The following is a 22,686-nucleotide window of genomic DNA, read 5'->3' as shown; positions in this document are numbered from 1 at the left end:
GCTTGTCAGGATCCTGTCACTGTAGCCAAGCACTTAGGGTAGTCAGTTGCTAGGGAAGAGGGGCTTATTTGGGCTCAAAGTTCTGGAGTTTCCGTTTATGATTTGGGCCTGCGGCAGGCAGCAGGAGTGTGTGACAGGCATATCCATTCATTCGTGGCTAAGAAGCAGAAGAGGAGCAAAGGGCTGGAGCCTCACACTGCCTTAAGGGCACATGCTGTAGGTGGCTTAAATATTTGCCACTAGGCTCCACCTCTTAAAGGGACCTCGCCTCCCAAGAACACTGCTGGAGCCCACACCTTCCACTCATGGGCCTTGGAGAGACACTGAAGATCTGAACCATAGCAGGAACTCAGCCCCTCTTCCCAGCATGCTCCCTGCCCTCATGTGTGTTTGTCTCAGGAACTGGCACTGCCATACAGCCAGTTGGAGCATCTTGCAGTGCAGGACCACTGGGCACTTGGCCCAGGCATCTGGAGATGCATAACTAGGGTAGAAGCATGGCCTGCTTTGGTTGGCATCTTGGTAGAGATCACAGGCGTAGGTTGGTTGCTGGTTTCCTAGGCTGCTTGCTGCTCCTTCAGACATTCAGTTTTCTACCTGGGAAATGGTGCATAGGGGACACCCTCACAGACTGTCTGGAGAGAACTACCTGAGCGGGTGTGTAAGGAGCACAGAGCACTTTCCCTCTCCTAAGAGCTGCCGGCAGGACTGTGGTAAATAATTATGGGTAGTGTCAGGCAGAGAGTTCATGCTCAGAACATGTTCACTGTCACCACTGTGCTTTCCAGTCATGGAGCCTTTGAGGTGTCAGAAAGTGAGTCAGGAAAAGAACTAAGGCTTGGGGGAGTCAGCTTAGCGAGGGAGAGGTTTTTGTGTGAGCGTGAGGCCCTGAGTTCAAAGCCTCAGAATCCACATTGAAGATGGCCATCTGTGTGTGCACCTGCGAACCCATTGCTGTGGGAGGCAGAGCTAGAAAGATCACTGGAACCTGGTGGCTTCCAGCCTGGCTTCAGATTTGATGAGAGTCCCCGACCCCAAAGAATAAAGGCGAAAATTCTCCTCTGGATATTTGTTCATGGATATGCAATGCATTCCTGGGCCACACATGCATACACACACTCAAGTGCTCTCACACACACATGCATATTCATACAGAATGAACTCAGTCAAAGATTATTGTTTCTTGAAACAATGCCACTACCTGAACAAAGAAAGACAGTAGTTAACAGCGGTGTGAGGCTGGAATATAAAAAGCAGTTGTCTTTTCTGAAGGCTGTTTCTAGAGAGGTAGCAAGCTTTTGTGTAGGAAGCAAAGGAGTTTATATTGTTCCTCAGTGTGTGCGGGGACAAGCAGTACCTCTGTCCAGTGTGACCTGATGGCATCCCTGTGTCAGGGAGGGAATCTCTATCTCTCTTCACAAGTATGGCCCTGGGTTATGAAAGCAAAGGGTGGGAGTGGAGGGGGGGGTTGGGGGACACTGGCATTGGAGCCCATTCTCTGAGGCTTCCAGAGCTTGCAGTGTGTGTGTTGAGGGGGGTTATTGGGGATTGGGGTTCCAAGCTGAGCTTCTCACCTTGGCTGTACACTGACATCCCCGGGTTCTTACAGTTATTCCCAGAGAGCTTAGCTGCACCCAGGCCATTTCTGTGAGAGTCTCTGGGGATGGATAGAGACATCACATTGGATGGGGATTTTCAGGAGCCCCAGGTGCTCTGCCTGTATGCTGGGTCTGAGAAGTACCAGTTTAGGAGACATGGGTCATTAGTCACCATTTCAAGATATTCTCTCAGTTAGTGTCTCTCATACCTGAGCATGTATAAGATGTTCCCAGTGATGTGGTTCAAAGTTGACATTCTAGTCACATTCCCTAAATCTTTGTCTCTTGAAGCTCTGAGCCAGGCCCAGGCCTGTGCATTCCCAGGGTCCCCAGGCAAGTAGTTAGTCTGCTTTGAGATGCTCCTGGGTGGGACTCAGAGCCTGGCTGCAGCCTCCCCTGCAACCTGACCCTGTCGTTTCTACATAGCGCCCCTGGGTCATGTGCTCTCTGACCAGATAGGATGCTGCAGCTCTCCCATCTCCTTCCATGTATGCATAAAGTATGTTGTTCTTCACTGCCCTGAATAATGGGGTCACTAAAAAAGAAAAGAAATACTTTTAAACTGGAGGTGATTTGGGAGAGCTGTGACTTGTATTTCATGTACGTCAATAACGTTTTCTCAATAGCATGCACCAGATAAATAAAGCTGTTTGTATCAGCTTTGGAGTCTAGCCTGCCCACCTAGTTTTGAAAACTAGAGTATTTATTTATTTGCTCATTTTATCTGTAAGAGAGGCTCTTGTGTAGTCCAGGCTGGCCTCAGACTCACGCTATAGACGATGACCTTGAACTTCTGATCTTCCTGCCTCTACCTCCCAAGTGTTGAAACTGCAGGTGTGTGTGCACCAAGCACAGTTTATGCCGTGCTGGGGACTTGAACTCAGGGCTAGGGAAGACTGGCTGCCAGTGTGCTACAGTGGCAAAGTCAAGTAGTTGACACAGCAACTTGTGACCTATAAAACCTAAAATGTCATCCACCCAACAAATCCCGAGTACCACTACGCACTGGCCAGGTGCTGGAGGTACCCACAGTCAAAACAGGGAGTGTCTGCCCCAGAGAACCTCAGGTTTGGATGCCTTTGAGCACTGAGCAGGAGGGTCATGGCTGTTCGGAAGTCCAGCTACTCATTGTCACATTTGCAGACAGCCTTGGCTGAAGAAGCCAGCCTTTCACGTGAATTCACTGAACTTACCTAGAGTAATTAAGTTAAAAAAATACTACAGAGTTTTGTGGTCCCCAAGGTGTGGGTCAGCTACATGTTCCCTGATCTCATTGACTGAGTTCTGGCCACAGGCCGCTTTTTTGCATCTGATGCCTAAGCTAGGCATGGATGGAGCTAGAGTCCAGTGTAGAGCACTTTCTGTTGAGTGTATGAGGACACCTTGGGCTGCTTTGGTCCTGAGTTCCGTGTTCTTTTTCCTCTTCTAAAAATCCCAAAGCACAGTGGCTAAAAATGTTTGCCACTAGGTGGCAGCATGCCCTCATTAGTTAATGCCTGCTGCCAGGTTCCATTTTCCTGTCCCTAATTAGCAACATTTATTTAATGTTTGCTCCTGTGGTGTGTGATGTCAATACCATATGTCTTTTTCTCCTAGGAAAGCTGGTCTACGAGCGAATCTACTCCATGTGTGTGGACAGCCGTAGCGCCTTGCCAGGTAATGCCACACTTCCGGGGTTCTGGGCGCCAATCTGCCCTGAACCACATTAGAAGGTTTTAATCAAGTCAGGATTTATTGAAAACGGATAAGGTTTTTAATTTTAGTGTGTTAAAAGGAACGCGTTTGAGGTCTGATTGTCTCAGTCATCCAAAGCCATCAGAAGGTCTGCAAGCAGGCAAGTCATTAGAGTGCAAAAATGGAATGGTGTGGAACCAGACCATGCACACCAGCTTCTCTTTTGCTGTTCTCCATCATGCCTGTTTCCTATGTGTCTTTCTTTCCAAGAAGCAAATTACTTAAATAAAAACTATGTATGCACGAGAGAACATCAAATAAATCAATAGTAGTAGATGCCCCGACTCCTCAGTCTGTACATAAATGATGTTGGCATTAAACTTATTGCCAATCAATTTTAAATTCCCAGGAGGTTCTAATGGGACAGGTGGATGATGGACTTGTATTGTCACATGAGTGATGGTGACGACGCATTAAGATGCAGCATCTTCAGCGGCAGCTTCTTTCCTTTCCCTCTTTAGCTCCCAAGCTTTGCTGGGAGATACCTGCCCGTTCTCCCCAGCTGGAGCTGCAGCCTTCTCCCTGCTCCTGGCAGTGGTTCTTGTCAGGGGGCCAGGACACAGCAGTAGTGACAGGAACCCGTGATTTGACCTGTACCCTTCCTCTTCTCTTCCCCACTCCCTTTTTCTCACCCTCCTCTTTTCCTCCGTGGTTCTCTTTTTTGTCCATCCATCCAAATAGCATCTGTCTACCCTCCTACCTATCCTCTGTTCATCCCCATCCACCTGCCAATCCCAAATCCATCCTTTTACCCTTCTGATTCTCCTGCTCCACTTCTATCTGTCTACCCACTGATCACCCACCCACCCATCCATCCATCCATCCATCCGTCCATCTGTCCATCCGTCCACCCGTCCACCCTCCACCCATCCATCCATCCATCCATCCATCCATCCATCCATCCATCCATCCACCCATCCACCCACCCACCCACCCATCTATCCATCCATCCACCCATCCATCCATCCATCCATCCATCCATCCATGCATCCATGCATCCATGCATGCATCCATCTATCTACCTGTCCATTTATCCAACTGTCTTTTAAAAATTCTGTAATGTGAACATTTCTCAGAAAGAAACACATCTGTACACAGCTTTAGGTCTACATGAGCCCTTGGGAGCTACCTGGTCTCATCATAGAAGGACAAGGCCATGGCAGTAGAGTTGGAGCTGTGCCTGTACTGTCTGGTCCAGTGGTCACCAGCCCTTGTTGCTCTTGAGTACTTGAGATGTGACTGGCAAACTGAATGAGTTTTTGCTGTAAACTGAGATACTAGATAGCCTGGTGTGGAGGTTCATGCCTGGAATTCAGCATGTACCATCAGCACCCAGGAGGCTGAGGCAGAAGGATTGTGGTTCAAAGTTAACTTGGGCTACATAGTGAAATCCTGTCTATAAACCCAAGGACTGAGGCTACAGCTCAGTGGTAGAGTGCTTACCTAACATGTGAAAGATGTCATCCTCAGCACTCAGAAAGGGGAAAGAAGAAATGACAGAAGACACTGGATTATCAGACTTAACGCAAACAAAGGCCATATAAACCGCTGCTGACTTTTCAGTCTGGTCCCAGGTTAAGACGGTACTCCAGATAACTGGGCCTCAGCACGCCAGTGTAGGCAGCTGGGCCTCTTTTACCTTCTCTGGCTCACACAGCATTTCTGTGGCTGGTGCTGCTCTCATGCCTCCCCCCCCCCACTCCCCCACGGTAGTCAAGTTTTTAGTGGCTCCTTCTGGTAAGTTTAGGATCCTGGAAAGGGGTGCAGAGGCCAGCCCCATGGGAAGATTGTGTCTGTTGGCCAGGGATCTGGGAAATCCAAATTTATTTATTGAATGTATGTTGACATATGTGACTCATGGGCATCAGCACCAAACCTCGGCCGACTGCCAGAATTAAACTTGTGTGCTTTCTTTGGCAAAATGGAATTTTTTTTTTTTTTAAATGCATGTATTTCTGTGCACTGCTTATGTGCCTGAAGCCCTTGAAGGCCTGAAGAGGGCATCAGATCCTCTGAAGCTGGAGTCATGGGTGGGTGTGAGCTATATCACGTGGGTGCTGGGAAACAATTCGGATTCTTTGCGGAAGCGGCAAGTGCTCTTGACAGCCAAGCCATGTCTCCGGCCCGACTAGCAACTTTTTAAAATCCTTTCCTGGGGGGGATTTGTAGAGATGGGTCACTCGTCAAGAGCACTTACAGAGGACCCAGACTGTTTCCCAGCACCACATGGGGTGACTCACAAACCAGCTGTAACTAGTTCCAGGGCATCTGAAGCCGATGCCCTCATCTGGCCTCCCTCGGATACATATGTGCGTGTGCTTGCACACACACACACACACACACACACACACACACACAATCAAATAAATACATTTAATTCTGCTTGCTTTGCTTGCTTGGTGGTGGTGGTAGTTGTTGTTTTTGAGACAGGGCCTCATGTAGCCCAGGCTTGCCTTAAATGCCTCTAAGGAGGATGGCCTTGAACTTATTCTCCTGCTTCGCCTCCCAGGTGCTGGCTGGGATCACAGGTGTGGCCACCACACCTTTCTGCTTCTTCTGTTGGTTCATACACTGTCACTTAAAAGCTTTGGAAGAAGTCTGGCCAGTGATGGCACCCGTAGTCCTAGCACTCAAGGCTGAAGCAGGATATAGGTTAGCCTGGGCTAATTTATCAAGACCTTGTCTCAAAATAAACAAGTTTTGTGTGGCCTGCCTGACCCCCAGGGACATTTGACTTTGCGTCTACTGTAATTATTTTCTCAAACAACATGTTAGGGTCAAGTAAGGAAAAATCACCAATTGGCCCTACCCAAGCTCTCCAAGTGCTGTTACATCAAAGGGTGTTCTCCTTATCTGAGTATATTCGTTAGCCATTTTAACTTGAATATTTTACTTAACTGAGAGCAATATAGATCATGGTGTGTTCTGTTTTGTTTTGAGGCAGGTCTTGCTATGTTGCTTAGGCTAGCCCAGGCTTTTGTTTTCTCGAAATTGATGTGGTCATTATTTCTTTCCTTTCCCTTAAAGTCTTCACTTGGATGGTTTTCTGTGGTTCTGAGAACCCAAAAGCGGGAGGGCAGACTTGGTCCACAGTTGTTAGGGTCCTGGGGAATGACTCTTAAGCGAAATTAGGAAGAAAGCTTTGAAGTCTCCGCCACAGAATTCTGCCTGAGGAACTCTGGAGGAGAGGAAAGCTGGTGACATTTGCACTCATTCTTTCCAGCAGAATCAAGTCCCTCGGCTGAGGAGCTGATTCTTGAGCTCTTCGCCCTCAGGAGTTCTAACTGTGGTTTAGCTCATGTGAGTCTGGAAAATTCCAGCATCTTTTAGAGTTATGCCAAGCATACACCAAGCCAGGGGATCATGGATTCTGGGCTAGCTTGGAGCATGGTGAGACTGTCTCCATTTTAAAAAAAGAAGAGGAGGAGAAGGAAAAGAAAGAGAGAGAGAAGGAAAAAGAAGAAAGGAAAAATGAAGAGGAGAAGTACATGATACTATGTGTGGTCACCCCCACACACTCACACATTTCTTTAAAAAGTTTTTTACACTTATTTTTACGCTTATGTATTACGTGGAGGAAGAGAGTTAACTGCCAATTAAAGATTAAAGACAGGAAAAATCGCGAGCATGGCAGGTGGCAGCAGAGAAATCTGGAACACAGCAAAGAAGAGCAGACAGTGAGCAGTTGAAGAAAGGCTTTTGGGGGTGAGGAAACACACACATGTGACAGGCACACAGAGAAAAAGACCCTCTGCAGAGCAGAGTGGGCCTCAGGAGGCCGAAGCCCAGCCTCTCCTTTAGGGCTAGGTTTTTAAAGTCCTCAAGGGTCTTCCTCTACTAACTTAGGGCTGGTCAGTTTGAAGAAGGCTATACAACTGTGTAAACATGTCTGCTGAACTATTGAACTAGTTCACCAGCAGGAGTCCTGCTGGCGGGAGAGGGAGCCCTCAAGGCCCTTGTTTTATGTTCTCAGGCTGTTGACAGGAGGGTGAGGAAGAAACCTTGGAAGTTACCTAGTCACGGCCCCTCTCCCTGTCTGTCTGCCTGCTAAGGAGTCTGTCTAACTCCTCGTCCCATGCTGCAGCGCACATGTGAAGGTTACAGGACAACTATGGGAGGCCATTTTCCCTTTCCAGTGTGTGAGTCCCAGGGATTGAACTCGGGTCCTTATGCTTGGCAGCAAGCACCCTTTCCCACTGAGCCACCTCACTGTCCTCTCCCTTAATAAAACAGCATATGTATAATGAAGGCATTCACTCCAGTGACTAATTCATGTTGTTTCCTGCGTGGGAGACATCCTAGCACTTGGCTGTGTGGTCCTTGCCTCATCGTCTCTGCAAACCCATCTCCAGACTCTCCCCAGGGCTGACTTGGGCCACACCAGGTTCAGCAGGGGCCTTAGTCAATGTGGCAGCGAAGGAGAGCTAGAGTAATTGGTCTCTTTCCTTCTCCTAAAACATCTGCAAAAGTTCAGAGTCAAAAAATAAAGTACTTAAAAAAGTTGGGGGTGGCACCTCTGCTCTGTTATGTGGAAGGAAGGCTCTTCTGGGTTAATTTCCAAATCCTGGATTCCTTCCCCATGTCAATGCTCCAGTGCGAACATGTGAAGTCTATATGAAGTCTGTCATCCGTGCCTCTCCGCCCAGAGTCTTCAGGGCATCGTCTTTGCACTTAGAATCCTCCGAGGAGGCTCACTCTGCCCGCCCAGCCTGCTGAGGAGGCTGTGCCTGCCCTGCCCTCACCACCGGGCTTGCTTCCTGGACTCCGACTGGTCCCAGGGCCTCTGCTGTTTCTGCTTTCCTGTCTAAGCATGGCAGCTCCCGTCGTGACTCAGTGGCGCTCACGCACCAGCTGTGCAGAAATCTCCCAGCATGTCTTGTCCGTTCCACTGTTCCGGGGTCCTGTCTTCCTAGGTTCCCATCACCTGGTTACTGTTTCCTGTTGTTTGTCCCCACCACTGGGTAGTGTCCCGAGGGCAGGGCTGCCCCGTGCACCAACTGGGAATGTAAACACTGTTTGTTGTCGGCTTTTAAAGGGCGTTCTGGGGAGCAGATGAAGTATAGGAATCTGTTGTTTAGCACTGTTTAGTTTTCTATGCCGTGTTAAAGTCTGTGTAACATAGTCCATTTCTTAATTCTTTCTTGACCTGTCTGTCATTGTGTGAGACTGCTCTGTGTGTGTGTGTGCACATGTGTGTACATGCATGTTTTTATGTGTATGTGTCTTGTGTGTATATGTGTATATATGTGTATGCCTGTATATGTGTGTATATGTATGTGTATCTCATGTATATGTGTATATTTATATGTATATATGTATGTGTGTGTCTCTGTATGTGTGTATATGTATGTGTCTCATGGGTATATGTATATATATATATGTGTGTCTCTGTGTGTGTATGTGTATGTATGTATGTATGTGTGTATATATTTCTCTATATATGTGTCTCTGTTTGTATACATGTGTCTGAATGTGTGTGTACATGGGTATACATGTATGTTTGTGTGTATCTTGTGTATATGTGTATGTGTGTATTTGTATTATGCATGTGTGTATGTGTGTCTCTGTATGTATATGTGTATATATGTATGTTTGTGTGTCTCATGTGTGTATGTGTATGTGTGTATATATGTCTCTGTGTGTATATGTTTCTGTATGTGTATGTTTGTATGCATGTGTCTCTGTGTGTATATATGTGCTTGTGTGTGTGTTTTGTGTGAGCTATAAGATTTTGGCTTTTTCTTTTTGTGTCAGAGTCTTGCTATGTAGGCTTGAACTTGTGACCCTCCTGTCTGTGCCCTTTGCTCCCTGTGAAAATGTATGTCATGTCCAGAACTCTTAAGAAGTAAATCTGTGTTATTGAAAACAAAGACTGTGTGTCAAGATTAGGATTGGCTGCAGAGCTGGACAGTTCGAAACATTGTCAAGGAAGGTGAAGGTGGATTCCGGTGTCTTAGTGCCCCTTGGGTCAGTGTCGCTACAGAGGTTCCCGCTTTGTCGTCCAGTCAGGTTGGTGGGGACGGGAGGACAAGTCCCTCCTCTTAGATGTTTCACAGAAATTATGCTTTTGTTTATATTGTGGGGCCCACACTCGGTCACATGATCATACCTAACTGCAGGAATGGCCAGTGCAGCTGGGAAACCAGAGTCGTATTATTAAAGAGAAAAGAACAGATACTGGAATAAGCTGGCAGCGTGATCACAGGAGACCCGAGTTTCAGAGCCTTATTGAGCTGGCCGCTTGGCTCTGGCTCAGGCCTTGATTTACCTTCAGGTCTGGCTCAATGTTTATGGTAAAAGTTCACATTTCCTGTTGAGACCAGGTGCTAGATGCATCCATGATTCTTCAGCTGTTGCCACAGTGACTGCTGTGCACGTCAGGGACCTCTGGTTCATCAGTTTGTGGTGGCTAAGAATCAGGAGCCAGGCTTCCCTAGCTTATGTTCATGCTCTGGTTGGCTTGCTGTGTGTCCTGGGCAAGTCACTCAACTTCCATGTGCTCCACCTCTGGAAGTAGATGGGATCTACTGTGTGGATAAATGAGCCAGCGAATGCTGTTTCAGACTGAAACACAATGCACGATGCGTGCCTCTTCCAAGGCATGTGTGTGCACTGGTGTCATCTCGGTCCCTGTTTCCATTGAAGACCAGGAGGGACTCCACCTCCTCATTTTCTGCTCCCGGACTTGCAGCAGCTAGGAAGACCCAGGAGCAGGCCAGCTGTGGTGGCCCACACCTTTAGTCCCAGTGCTTGGAGGCAGGCAGATTTCTGAGTTGCAGGCCAGCCATGCCACACAGTGAGACCCTGTCTCACACAAAACAAACAAATGAACAAACCCAGGATTTGGGAACCAACACAGATTGTCTTGCGTTGCAGATCACTTTTCCCCAGAGAATGTGAGTGACACGGCCAAGGAAACATGCCTGAATTGGTTTTTCAAGATTGCTTCCATCCGGGAACTCATTCCGAGATTGTATCCTTTTCTTGTCTTTATAATGACGGGTGGGAAGAGCAGGGCTGGTGTCAGCAGCCGTGGGATGGGCTGCCCAGAAGTTCCTGGTGACACCGGTTCTGTCATGGTCAGTAGCTACACTGAAGAGGTCCTTGCTTAGAATTCCACTTGGTCCTGATAGTTTTCTCATTTGTGACTTTGAATATGATACATGAATCAGGCTTTTGTTCTTTTGAGGAACATTCCCATGTTAACTCTATTAAGAAGTCTCATTTTAAAAAAAGGATTTATTTTGTTTTTAACTGTGTGACTGGTGTGCTTGTGTACCCTTGGAGGCCAGAGGCTTTGGATCCCTTGGAGCTGCGTCTACAGGTGGTTGTGAGTCACCCTGAGGGTGCTGGAAACCAAACTCGGGTCCTCAGGCTTGGTGGCCATCTCGAGGGTCCAGGTCCTGCTCTTCTGCACCAGCACACTGGTGGTGAAGCATGGAGACACCGACTTACACACACCGTATCTTAATTATCTCAGGCCCACGCTCCCGCAGGGCTTTGATCAGAAGTCTTAAAATTCATTTTAAATGTCAACACAGAGCCACGAACCAATAGGCAACCTTTCCCAAAGCTTAAGTAAGTGCAGAGCTTTGAGAACCCTGAAGAGAACATGGCAGCCGCCAATTCAGTCCTCTCCATTGTCACAGACCACCACGGCCTCCTGGTGCCTCAAACTAATTTTTGTTTTTGTTTTCCTTCTGGAATAGTCTTTGTCTGACAGGGAACAGGCCATCTGGAACCTGTCTTCCTTAACGGAACATTTCTGTAGTTACGTGGAAGCATCCATCCTGAAGTGTAACAAGTTCCTCTCCAAAACGTAAGACCCTTCTTCATATGGAGCGGTAGAATTCCTGTCCAAAGACACAAACACAAGAGTGGTGTGACAGTAGCCATTGTCAATGAGTTTTTAGTGTGTGGCCGATGCTAATTACCTGTGTATTTTCCCACTTATCATGTGGAAACTTAATGAAGTGGAGATGGCATTTTAATCCCTATATAATGAACAGAGAGGAAGAGTCAAGCATGGGGATGGGGCAGTGTGAGGCCTACAGGAGGTCGGTTCCACTTGGATCTGGCCATGGGTCTCCATAAGTGATTGAGACCCTGAGCCTCAGTCACCTTCGCCGAACATGGACCTAATGAGAAGTGTGGGCCCCGAGCTGCGCACACGGCACTGGGAGGCACGCCGGCGGACCTGGCCTGCACCACATTATGTGGGGGGCTGCCACTGCTGGTGACGATGGTAAAGATGACCTTGAAAGCAGGAGCCTTTGCTCCTGGGGCCCAGGCAGCGCGCTGCTGCTGCTGCTGCTGCGATTTCTCACAGGTGCAGTTCTGAGCCATTGGCAGGGCTTGAGGAAGCCAGTGGCATTTAGAGTCATGCCTGGCAGCTGTGCCACAGGCTCCTCAGGGCAGCCAGGGACCTCCCACAGAGAACTGTTTAATTTGGAGCTGGGGTGACCGAGATGGTTTATCGGTGCTGAAGAAATAGTTGTTTTTGCCTCCCCAAGCGGGTGTGGATCATGTCTAAGAGGGGAGACCTGTGTCACAGAAATGAATCTTGGGTCACGTGGATGGGGTTTGAGGTGGCTGTTTGCTGCCAGCCTGAGGTGGTTGGAAGGGATGGGACACAGGACACTGAACCAGGACCAAACAATAATCCATATAGAACAGTGGTTCTCAACCTTCCAAATGCTGCGACCCTTTAATACAGTTCATGTTGTGGTGACCCTCAACCATAAAATTATTTTGTTGCTACTTCATAACTATAATTTTGCTACTGTTATGAATCATAATGTAATTATCTGATATGCGGGGTATCTCATATGTGACCTCTGTGAAAGGGTCATTCGACCCCCAAAGGCGTCACAACCCACAGGTTGGGAACCACTGCTCTAAAAGCTCAGAGTGCTGGCGGTTGACGGAAAGCCGGGTGAGGGATAAAACTTCAAATTAGTGAAGTCGGGCTGGGTAGGTAGCACACACCTGCAGTCCCACCACCAGGACAGGAGAAGAGTGTGAGGCCAGTCTCAAACACACCCAAATAAGTCAGTTTAGAATAAGTCTGACCCAGACGTATGTAGGGAAGCATCAGAAGTTGTGTTCACAGAGAGAAACTGGTTATACTGAAACTGAGACTTTGACCTTGATTCTTACAAGTTGGGTTTTTCTCCCCTGAATTTAGGAACACGTAGCTTTATCATGAAAGTGAAGAACAGCGAGTCCTCCCGTGGAGTGTAACTCTGCCCTCCTTTCTCCCACAGGGGGATTTCAGAGTGCCTGCCCCGACTGACCTGCATGATCCGAGGGATTGGGGACCCGCTGGTGTCCGTGTACGCCAGGGCCTACCTCTGTCGGGTATGGTGAGCTCGCAGACATGGCGCCCTGCCTCCTCAGCGGGTTCCTCCTCCACCTCCCTCTGCTCTGTTAGCTGCTGTTGTAGGGCATGGGTCTTCACAGAGAGGAGAGTGCAGGGTTGCTTGTAAGAGTTAATTTTGAAGTAGACCAACTTACCACAGTTCTAATTAGGGGACATTTAAGGTCATCTTCACCCAAGTGAACTGGTTTTCTGGATTAATTTTCTCAGTTCCAGCTGGGAAGGAGGCTCCAGGCTCCTTTTCAGTCACTTGAGACCAGCTTTTCCTTGTGTTGAATTATCTCTGTGTGTGTGTGTGTGTGTGTGTGTGTGTGTGTGTGTGTGTGTGTGTGTGTGTCCCCTTGTTAAGGAGTTGCGCTGGTGTGGGCTGGCGAAGGCCTGGGAGGGAGCACTGTCCCCGTGACCTGACAGGTTTGGGCTGCTGTGGTAGTTGGGAGACAATTGGGGCCCTCTTACCCTCACTCCGAAGTAATGCAGCTCAGTGCTTTTACCTCATCCAGTTTTGGGTTTCTGAAGAATTCAACCCACGTAGCCATTTTCCTCAGCCCCACAGGGGCTTCTGCTCTGACAGTGGGTCTTCTGCACTTGCTCCATGGGCCGTGTGCACCTGTAGGGAGGGGTTCTAATAAGTCACAGGCTTCCTGGAGGGCAGAACCACAGTTGCAGCTTTGTGCAGGATCTGTGTGCTTGTGAGTGATAAACCAGGGCCTTCCAGTGATGTCTCGTAAGTGAGGACAGTCTGTGGCCAAGTGTCACCAGAACACCTGTCACTCCTTGGAGTCAATAGCAGACATCCATCATGAAGGACACTTTCAGAGGGAAGAGAAAACCATCCATCAGAGCGTACCTGCTCCTCTGTAATGGGTGAGGTACAGTGTGGTTTTGTGCTTGAAATTTGAGGTGGGTTTTAAACCCAGAAATATCGGAGCTAAACTTTTGACTCTGTTGAAGCTTGACTCATCCCGCATTAGAGTTTGATGATGGCTTCCTGTGCTCAAAACATTGTCATTTCCTGTATGCAAAACATCCCTGTCCTCTAGGAGATACCAGGGATATCCTTGTTGCCTTTCACCTTATTAATTATGGCAAGTTCTCTCCACTTGGTTGACCCCTGCTGGAAAATGGACTCAGAATCACACTAAGGATGATGCTTCTACTGATTAAAGAGAAGCCAAAAGAGAAACACACGTTCTTTACGAACCTGAGGTCTGAAGCAGCCTCCTTGAGCGGGGAAAGGGTAGTGCTCCTTGCAGATAAAGCGTGGAGATGAGAATGAGATGCTGAGGAAGAGGAAGACCCCACCCCAAGAGGCTGAGGGAGTGTCCTGTGTTGGTGACATCATGTTATCAATGCAGGCACTGTAGGCACCCCCCCCCCATTGAGTAATTAAGTGTTTTGACAAAAAGAATTAAGAGGGTTGGTATGGTAAAATGCTAGCAGGTGTAAGTAAGGTCCTGGGTTCAATCCTGGAGGGTGGTGCACATTAGTAAGGATGTTTTCGGTTGTAAGTGGCAGAAACCCACTTCAGACTATTGGCTTGTGTGGTGGTTAATCTTGATTGGAATGAGAGATGTCTAGGAAATTAGTGAAGCACATCTGAGTGTGTCTATGAAGGTGTTTCCAGAGACAGTTAGATTGTGAGGGCTGTGACCTGACGCATGGGTTAGTCATTGATGGACGTGTAATATGATGGTGGTACTGGGAGAGGGTGGTACTGGAAGATGGTGGTACTGGGAGATGGTGGTACTGGGAGAGAGTGGTACTGGGAGAGGGTGGTACTGGGAGATGGTGGAAGCAAAGGTGGGCCTTGTTGGAGGGAATAAGTTATTGAGGGTCTACATTTGGGAGCCGTGTCTTGCTCTGGCTCCCTCCCGTTCCTCACTCCTCTTCCCTCCACCACACACTCCCACTACCACGATATTCCGTCCTTACATATGGGATCAAGTGACCCTGGAGTGAGCATTCTGAAACTGAGCGAAGATAATCCTTCCCTCCGTGAAGCTGTCTTCTCAGGCGTTGAGAGAATAACTGATAGAAACCGAGTCTGAAAATGCAGAGTACTACAGGCCTGGCCAGGTCTAGGCCTTCAAAGTTGGGCGTTTGCTTCATCCAAAATTGGTTTCCTTCTGTGTTTGCTCTTTGTATATGATAGACCGCAGCAGCTTCTAGCTCCCACATACCGCCTTTAGGAACTATTTTAAGGTGACTTATAAAGCCCCTTTCCCCGTAGGTCCTGCTAGTCTCAAAGCTGTTTCTCTAGACACTTAACTTATTTAGGCCACTCACCCATCCATAATCCATCCCACACCACTGTGGCTGAGGCATGGAGTGTGCTTAACTGATTGGGCCTTGGGCATGTGCCCACTCCCGGAACTCAGCTCCATGGAACTACTACGGTTAGGAAGGATCATCCCTACTAATCACATCCCAGTGTGCTGACGCAGACGCAGAGGGAAGGAGCAGCAGGTGGAAAGCCACCAGCAGCCCCCTGGGCTACCCCTGGGCGAGATGGCAGCTCCCGGAGCCAGACTGACTTCCAAGCTGCTGCTTTGGCCTGATGAGAAGAGATCAAAAAGGAACAAAAGCCTGAAGTTACCAGGGGGAGGTTGAGTAGCCCCTCCTCCAGCTGTGGTCCCTGCAGCTGCTCTCCACTGCCTGCCCCTGGGCAGCCTTCCCTCACATCTAATGGAAGGGAAGACAAGACTCAGAACCAGTGGAGCTGGTTGTTAGCGAGGTGGCTGTCCTTGCAAATACCACTGTGGCCTTCCTGCTGTTCTGGGAATTTAACCCTCTGGTGAGTCTCACCCAGTTCTGCCCAAAGGGTGGTCGATACCATCGGAACAGTGTCCTTACTGGTAACCACTGACCTGGTGACTTAGGAGAATTCTGTCCCCGTTGGAGGAGCCCAGACAGCAGCTTCCGGTAGGAAGTCTTGTCTTTGGTTGGGCAGCCTTTTGGAACTGAGGCTGAGCTGGGAGCTTGGTGTAGGGGGTGTGATATTCCAATGCTTGTTCCTGGGTGTGATGCCTGGCTTCACTTACTCCGACCCCAGTGCTCTGATTGCCCCTAAGGGAGGTTTTTGTTTTTGTTTTTAGCAAGAAAATTAAAAATTTTACTATTGTATTCAAAAAACACTCTTTCTTCTCTGCCTTAGGCACTTTGCTTCAAACTTTAAAACAAAGGCTGTTTTTAAATACTGAATTCTAGAGCCAGTACATGATAGCTTTTTTTTTGAGACAAGATCTCACTATCTCCCTATGTAGACCAGGCTGTCCTGGAACTCACAGAAATCCACCTGCCCCTGCCTCCTGAGGGCTGGGATTTAGATGTATGCCATCGTGCCTGCCCTGGATGATGGCTTTAAAAAAATAATTACTATTATATTCACTTAGTGTGTGTGTGTGGCGGGGGTGGGGTTGGGGTTGGGGGAGGGGTGCGTGCCGTGGAGTCAGTCTTCTCTCTGCCATTTGGGTTCTAGGATTGTACTCAGAATGTTAGTTTTGGCAGCAGGCGCCTTTACCTGCTGACCATCTCACCGACAGCTGGTGGTGTTTGTTCGCTCTGTGCTTGTCGTATTAAAATTGTGTAAGACACGTTTAAAAATGTGTCTTTATCCATGATTGCCTGGTAAAGAACGAGTCTGCGTTGCAGTTAGCCACGACGTAGAAGCTGAGTATTTTTTACACCCTAAGCTTGGAGGGTTGAGGAGGACGCTGGTGTTGAACCCAGGGCCTTGTGTGTGCCAAGCACGTGGACCACCACCGTGCCACTCCTTGCCCCTCGCCCAATCTTGCTTCATCTACTAGACATACCCGTGAGTGTTGCGCATCCTGCCTGTTGGGAGAGAATATTGTTTTCACCGTCTCGAGAGCACGGCCTCCTTTGTGCTGTATTGATTTGTTCTCTGGTGGTTTCTTCAGAAATACATTCATTGCCCCGAGGGAATTCAAAGATGATCACAAATGTCTTTTTTTTCATTAAAAATAGCTTCTGTGGTTTTTCTCATAAAATTAATACATGTTTATTGAGCGGGAAAGAACATAAGCACAATGATGTAGGCTTTTCTCTAAGTGTGTGTGTGTGTGTGTGTGTGCGCCATGGTGCTAGGAATTGAGCACTAGGGCCCTATACATGTTAGACAAACACTCACTCTACCTCTGAGCTATATCCTAGCTCCTTTGTTTTCTGTTTTCAAAATTGTACTATAGTTAGGTATGTGGCACACATTTGTAGTCTCAGCACTTGAGAGACTGAGGCAGGAGGATTGTTGGGTACAAGGCTATTCAGGGCTTGGTGAGACCCGGGGTTGGAAAGAAGAAAAGCAGCATGAGGTACATCATCTTATTTGCACCTGGCCCTTGGCTGTTAAGATGGCTTCACTTTGTTTGGTTGTAGGTGGGGATGGAAGTGGCCCCACACCTCAAGGAAAGCCTCAATAAGAACTTCTTTGACTTCCTGCTCACATTTAAACAGGTAGGAGAGCGCTCATTGCACCAACTGGGATGGGAGCCAATTCACAAGACCCAGTGGGCTCGCCAAGCTGAGGATCCTTGCAGCTGGCCAGATGTGCCGAGTGGCATGAGTGTCTGCAGGGGGTCGTACCCTGTGTTGGGTGGAGGGAGAGTTAACACACATACACGAACAGGAAATGCCTCTAGCCAACTGGCCTTACTTCCTGGCATCTGCTAATCCACGTTCATTGGGTTATTGCTCCAGAACTGCTCAGCTGGGTGGCATGGGAAACTTGCTATGGGTTTTGTTTTTAAGTACACCACTGCATCCATGCATGCACTTCCGAGCCAGCCTGGTTTGTGTGATGTGACGCTCCTCCTCTCTGATGTCCCTTTGGTCTCCCGTAGATTCACGGAGACACTGTCCAGAACCAGCTGGTGGCCCAGGGCGTGGAGCTGTTGTCCTATCTCCCTCTCTACTCGCCCGCCATGGGTTGGATCTTCCAGTGTGTCTCCTACCACGCCCCTGAGGTAAGGCCAGTGGGGGTCACCCCTGGGGAACACGGCTGGCTCCCCTTATCCATGGTGTGACCCCCTGCTCTGTGTGTCCTGTAATATTCCCAGGGTCCTTTGCTAGCGGCTTCAGTAATATCCATGCCAGCTGTCTTTATGGAGAGCTCAGCTCTGTGGAGGGTTCTGTGCTGATTAGCTTGTCATTTCCTGACATTGGAAGGAGAGGAGCTGCTCAGAGAGGCTGCATTCCTAAGGCTGGAGAGTGGTGGCCAGAAGGAAACCTTTGAAATCCTCCTCCAGGGTGGGGGAAGTTTCTCACCTCTTCATTTACCTTCCTCTGCCCCGTCTGTGTTTATCACAGTTGGGTGAGGCCTGGGTAGCAGGTAGCACTGTCCTATTTCATGCAAGGGCAAGTAGACCTTTCCTTATTGCTTGCATAATGCTTTCTCCTTTTCCTCACCCCTGCCCCCCTTCTCTTCTGAGTGATACACTCTCAGGAATTAAACTGGTAACAGAAATATGATTTTTTTTTTCTTCCTGGCGATCCCCAGTACATGCTAGCATGACTGTGATAGATAAAGCCTTCCTGGCCTGCCTCTTGGTGGCTGAGAGGAAAAGACAGCTTGCTGTCAAATGCAGTGTGGGGCAGACAGTTGAGAGGCAGGAGCCTGTTTCCCAGCACAGCCAACAAAAAGAGCATGCCTCTGACCGAGCAGTACTGCTCTTGTGGGTTGATCCTGGAGAAATAAGCTACGGGCATCTAAACATGAACATGTATGTTCACGTGGTTGTAATAGTGCAAAACTGGAGGAAGCTAACAGGGCTCAGGTTGAATTCCTGTGTGTGCGTTCACCGGAAGGCTGCAGCGTCATTTGAAAGATTGAACCCCATGAGTGCCTGTCTGTCCTGGCGTAAGGCTGTTCACAGTACATAGCTGAGCAGAAGCAGTAGCTCTGCTCACTGCTGTGTGGGTGGTCAGCCATGGAATAGCTTAATGTTGGAGTAAGGGCTTTGGTGTTGAGGTGATTGGGTCTGCCCTCAGCTCTATGACCATGTCATAGGACAGTGGATGCCTGCTGACTCACCCCTAGTCACTGCGAGCACTGCATTTTTATCTGTGACAATTGACTAAACCAGGACAGTGCTTTTACTGTGTGGAGTGGGTGTCCCACATACAGTCCTATGTTCAGTAGCGGCGGGGGGGGGGGGGGGGGGGGGGGGGGGGGGGGAGTGTCTTGCTTTGTAGCCTAGACTAACCTGGAACTCATTATACTCCAGCCTCAGTCTCCTGAGCTGGCATTACAGCATGTGCCATCACACCTGGATAGCTTTGGGACCATCTTAACTGGATTCCCTTTGCCCTGTGTAGTTTACTTTTCAGAATCTAAAGTATGAGGAGAGGGGCAAAGACTTATATTTTAGGTGGATATTGTTTTAATCATTTTATAAGCTGATTTAATGTCAGACCGGCCTGAATGGAAGGTAATTTGAAGAGCTGCTGGGTGCTGTGTGGTCTTTAGCAACCACATGTGGCACCCTCCTGGGGGAAAATGTGCCACAAACTTGATTGTGGAAATAGAAACCCTCAGCCTTCCTCCGAATGATTCAAATGCTCCTACAAGAAGGATCAGTGTGTTGAAAATGAGAACACTTTTTTTTTTCTTATTTTAATGAAAGGCAAAATCAGATGAAAAAATGCAGGGTGGGTGTCCCCAGATGCCCTTGCATTTATTTGAAACATCAGGACTCTCAGAGGAGTCAGGCTGGGAATAGAACCGTCTGGGGGGAGTACTGCTCTAGGAACTCATCCTGCAGTAGGAGAAGTGACTGAAAAATTAGGTCACCTGAATAATAATAAACTGTGTTCCTGGGGCACTCAGATGAGGGACTTGCAGTATTGTTGCTAAAAAAGAAAAAAAAAGTGAATCATTTCTAAATAGTAGATGAAATGATGTCGGTATGGAAAGTGGAGTTGAAGGGACATGTGACAGTTTGGTGCTAAGAGCTGGAGTGAGGCAAGTGGGGGCCAGAGCGGTGTGTCTCTAGCCAGTCCTCCAAATAGGATGTTGTAGAGTCTGGCCACAGCAGTTGGTATGCACAGCTCAGGCAGGCATGAGTAAAGGGAGAGATGTTGGCTGTGAGTATTTGATGTCTAAAGTTGCAAATCGTAATCAAAATTCACAGCCAGATGTGTGGTGGCAGGTCTGTAATCCCAGCGTTTGGGAGGTGAGGCAGGAGGATCATAAGTTTGAGGATCCTGTCTCAATGATAATGATGATGATGATGATGATGATGATGATGATGATGATGATGATAATAGAAATTAAAATCTAGAAAGGGCAATTATCCAGGAGGGTTTTTCCTGTTATGGTTTGAAGGTGAGATTTTTCTTCCTTTCTACAGCTAAAATGGGATCATAGTAAGGAAAAGATTGCCACTTTATTTTAGGCACACCATGCTTAGAAAAGAGTGGCCATCATACACAGCTTGCTGTGAGTAATGGGAATAAATGCCTTGAGAAATAATGTGTTGCTGTTTGCTTGAAGGAGGGAATTGGGTAGCAGGCCTGGCCCCAGCGTCAGTGGTGATTCTCACAGAGTGGCATGGTCCATGGCTAAGTTGCCCGGTGCAGCTTGTAGATGGTGAAGGAGGAGAGAAAAGCATAGCTCAGGGCTGTCCCTGGCAGGCAGACAGTAGGTCTCTTGTGCCTTGGGCTACTGATTTCCACATACCTCAGTTTTGGCATCTGCAGAACAGACCTAATGAACCTTTCTGTAAGGGCTGTGGCTTTGGGGACCATGATGTGGATGGTCCTGGGAGACCTTGTGGAAGCAAATGGAAACCCGAGCTCCCTTGAAGACCAAGGGGCAGCAGGGAGGGACTTGTGCAAATAGGTAGGCTACAAGCATGGTAAGGGCCAGCAGTACTTGAGGAAAAAATCTGGCCAGCTGGAGTGGCCTGGAGTGGCCGGGGTTAGGCCAGGTTCAGCTGCAAGGGTGGCTGAAGCCACCATCCTGAGAACAGAGAACCTTGGGGGGCGGGGTTTGGAAAGGAAGATGGTCTGAAGAGAGTGGTCCTCTGAGGAATGGCAGATGGCAGAAGCATACCAGGTTGGGTCAGGGAGGGGAGAACCATTGGTAGCTGTGCAAAGACAGGAGGAGGGATGGATAAGCGTGCTAGTAAGCATCCAGCATCTCGGCATCAGTAAATTGTCAGTGTTCTATCTTGGTGCTCTTGCTCTGTGCGCGCGCGCGTGTGTGTGTGTGTGTGTGTGTGTGTGTGTGTGTGTGTGTGTGTGTGATCTTTTCCTGTAGGTGAGTCACTTTACTGTTTAATATTTGAAGCCTTTCCCTCCCAGACCATCAGTCATGTCTGGAGGTGTGTGGAAGGCTGTGTGACCTTGTGGAGCAGGGAGCCGAGTCCCAGACAAAGTGAAATCTTTGAGCCCGTCACACAGCCACCCTGCACCATCTCTGGGAGCTGATCTGCTTGAATTATCCAAATTCTTCCATGTGCTCTTACCATCCGGGTTTTACAGTTGAGGCAGCCATGGCTTAGAATGCCCTAAATACCACACAGTTGACAATAGTCCAGTCTTTCAGCGTGTCCCTTCTGGGTGTCTCCTGCTAACCCCTGCACCTGAGGTGAGACTTGGGACACTGATAAACTGCCACGGGGGACTGTTTACTCCACTGTGCTTACTGGAAACTCCTCCTTAAACATTGTAAAACAGGGCAGGCAGGATTACATGTGCCAGTAATCCCAATCCTTGGGAGACTGAGGCAGGAGGGTCACCTCAGTTTTGAGGCCTGCTAGGGCTACATAGTGAATCTGAGGTTGAGGCCAGCCTAGGCTAAATAACAAGACCCTATTTTGAGTGGGAAAGTACAAGACCGGTGAGATGGGCTGGGGGGGAGGGGGTAAAGACGCTTGCTACACAAGCCTGTGACCTAAATTCCACCCCCAGAACCCACATGAAAGGAGAGAGCCCAATCTTTAAAGTAGTCTCCAGCCTCCACACAGGTCCCACGGCATGTGCGTGCCCACACTCACACTCACACTAATATTACTAGTAAACAGCAGCAATAAGATGGAGCTGGAATGACGGCTTAACAGGTGAGAGCACTTGCTATGTAAACACAAGGCCCAAGTTCAGATGTGTAGTGCCCATGTAAAAAGGTGCCTCACGTCTGCACATTCCCCTGTAACTCTAGCGCTGTTTGGGGTACAGAGAGAGGAAGGATGGCTGGGCTTTGCTGCTCACTAGAGTAGCTCCAGGTTGAGTGAGAGACCCTGTCTGAAAGGAACAAAGCACAGAGTGACGAGCAGGGCACCCAGTGTCTTCTTCCGGCCTGGGCATGTGCATGGACCTGCACACATACCACACATGCACACGCACGCACACATGCATGCACGTACGCACCCCCCCACACACACCTCCTTTATAGACACAAAAGTGCAAGATGAGGCTAACATCACAAACTTCTAATATCTAAGCTTCTGCACACAGTTATGTTCTGTTTGCTTATTAGGGGAAAAAAATCCCAGTGCAGAGAAATAGCAGGAACAATGGAAGACAAAAGTTTTAAGCATCCATCTAGGGTCAGTTTGAAAACCATCTGCCTGTGGTGTGATTGCTCAGCCATTAAAATGATGGCGGCCGAATCATGTGTGCCATGGAAGCAGGAAGGGCAGTCCTTGATTCTGGAGTAGACAAGGTAATTCACTGTCTAGGGTGTATAGAGTTATCCTGTTTCTATAAAAAAACAAAACGAAACAGGCTCCTATAATAGTTACTGATACACACAGGGCCAAGGTGAAGTTCTAGAAAGACCAGCACCCAAAGTTACCAGTTATGATCAGAAGGGGAGGAGTCACGCCTTTCTAGATGCATTTTGATAGTCTTAGAACTTCTGTGGCTAGCCATTTCTTTTATAGTTTTTATAAAAACAATGAAATGTTGTATACATAATGAAATGTAGGAGAAGGACAGTCATAAGGGTATAAACGA

The 22,686-nt window shown here is 48.3% G+C and overlaps 1 protein-coding gene across 1 annotated transcript in view; it reads left to right on the top strand.

Annotated features, from left to right (window-relative positions):
* Vps35l (VPS35 endosomal protein sorting factor like) overlaps positions 1-22,686 on the top strand; it is a 108,969-nt gene that overhangs the window by 21,708 nt on the left and 64,575 nt on the right. The window contains exons 9-14 of the mRNA XM_059268177.1: positions 3,195-3,254; positions 10,209-10,305; positions 11,104-11,151; positions 12,599-12,692; positions 17,107-17,184; positions 17,571-17,693. Coding sequence (XP_059124160.1) covers positions 3,195-3,254; positions 10,209-10,305; positions 11,104-11,151; positions 12,599-12,692; positions 17,107-17,184; positions 17,571-17,693 — 500 coding nt within the window. The remainder of the gene's footprint in view (positions 1-3,194; positions 3,255-10,208; positions 10,306-11,103; positions 11,152-12,598; positions 12,693-17,106; positions 17,185-17,570; positions 17,694-22,686) is intronic.

The sequence above is a fragment of the Peromyscus eremicus genome, chromosome 1, assembly GCF_949786415.1.
Source record: "Peromyscus eremicus chromosome 1, PerEre_H2_v1, whole genome shotgun sequence".
Classification (NCBI taxonomy): domain Eukaryota; kingdom Metazoa; phylum Chordata; class Mammalia; order Rodentia; family Cricetidae; genus Peromyscus; species Peromyscus eremicus.
This window is presented reverse-complemented; position numbering and strand designations above follow the sequence as displayed.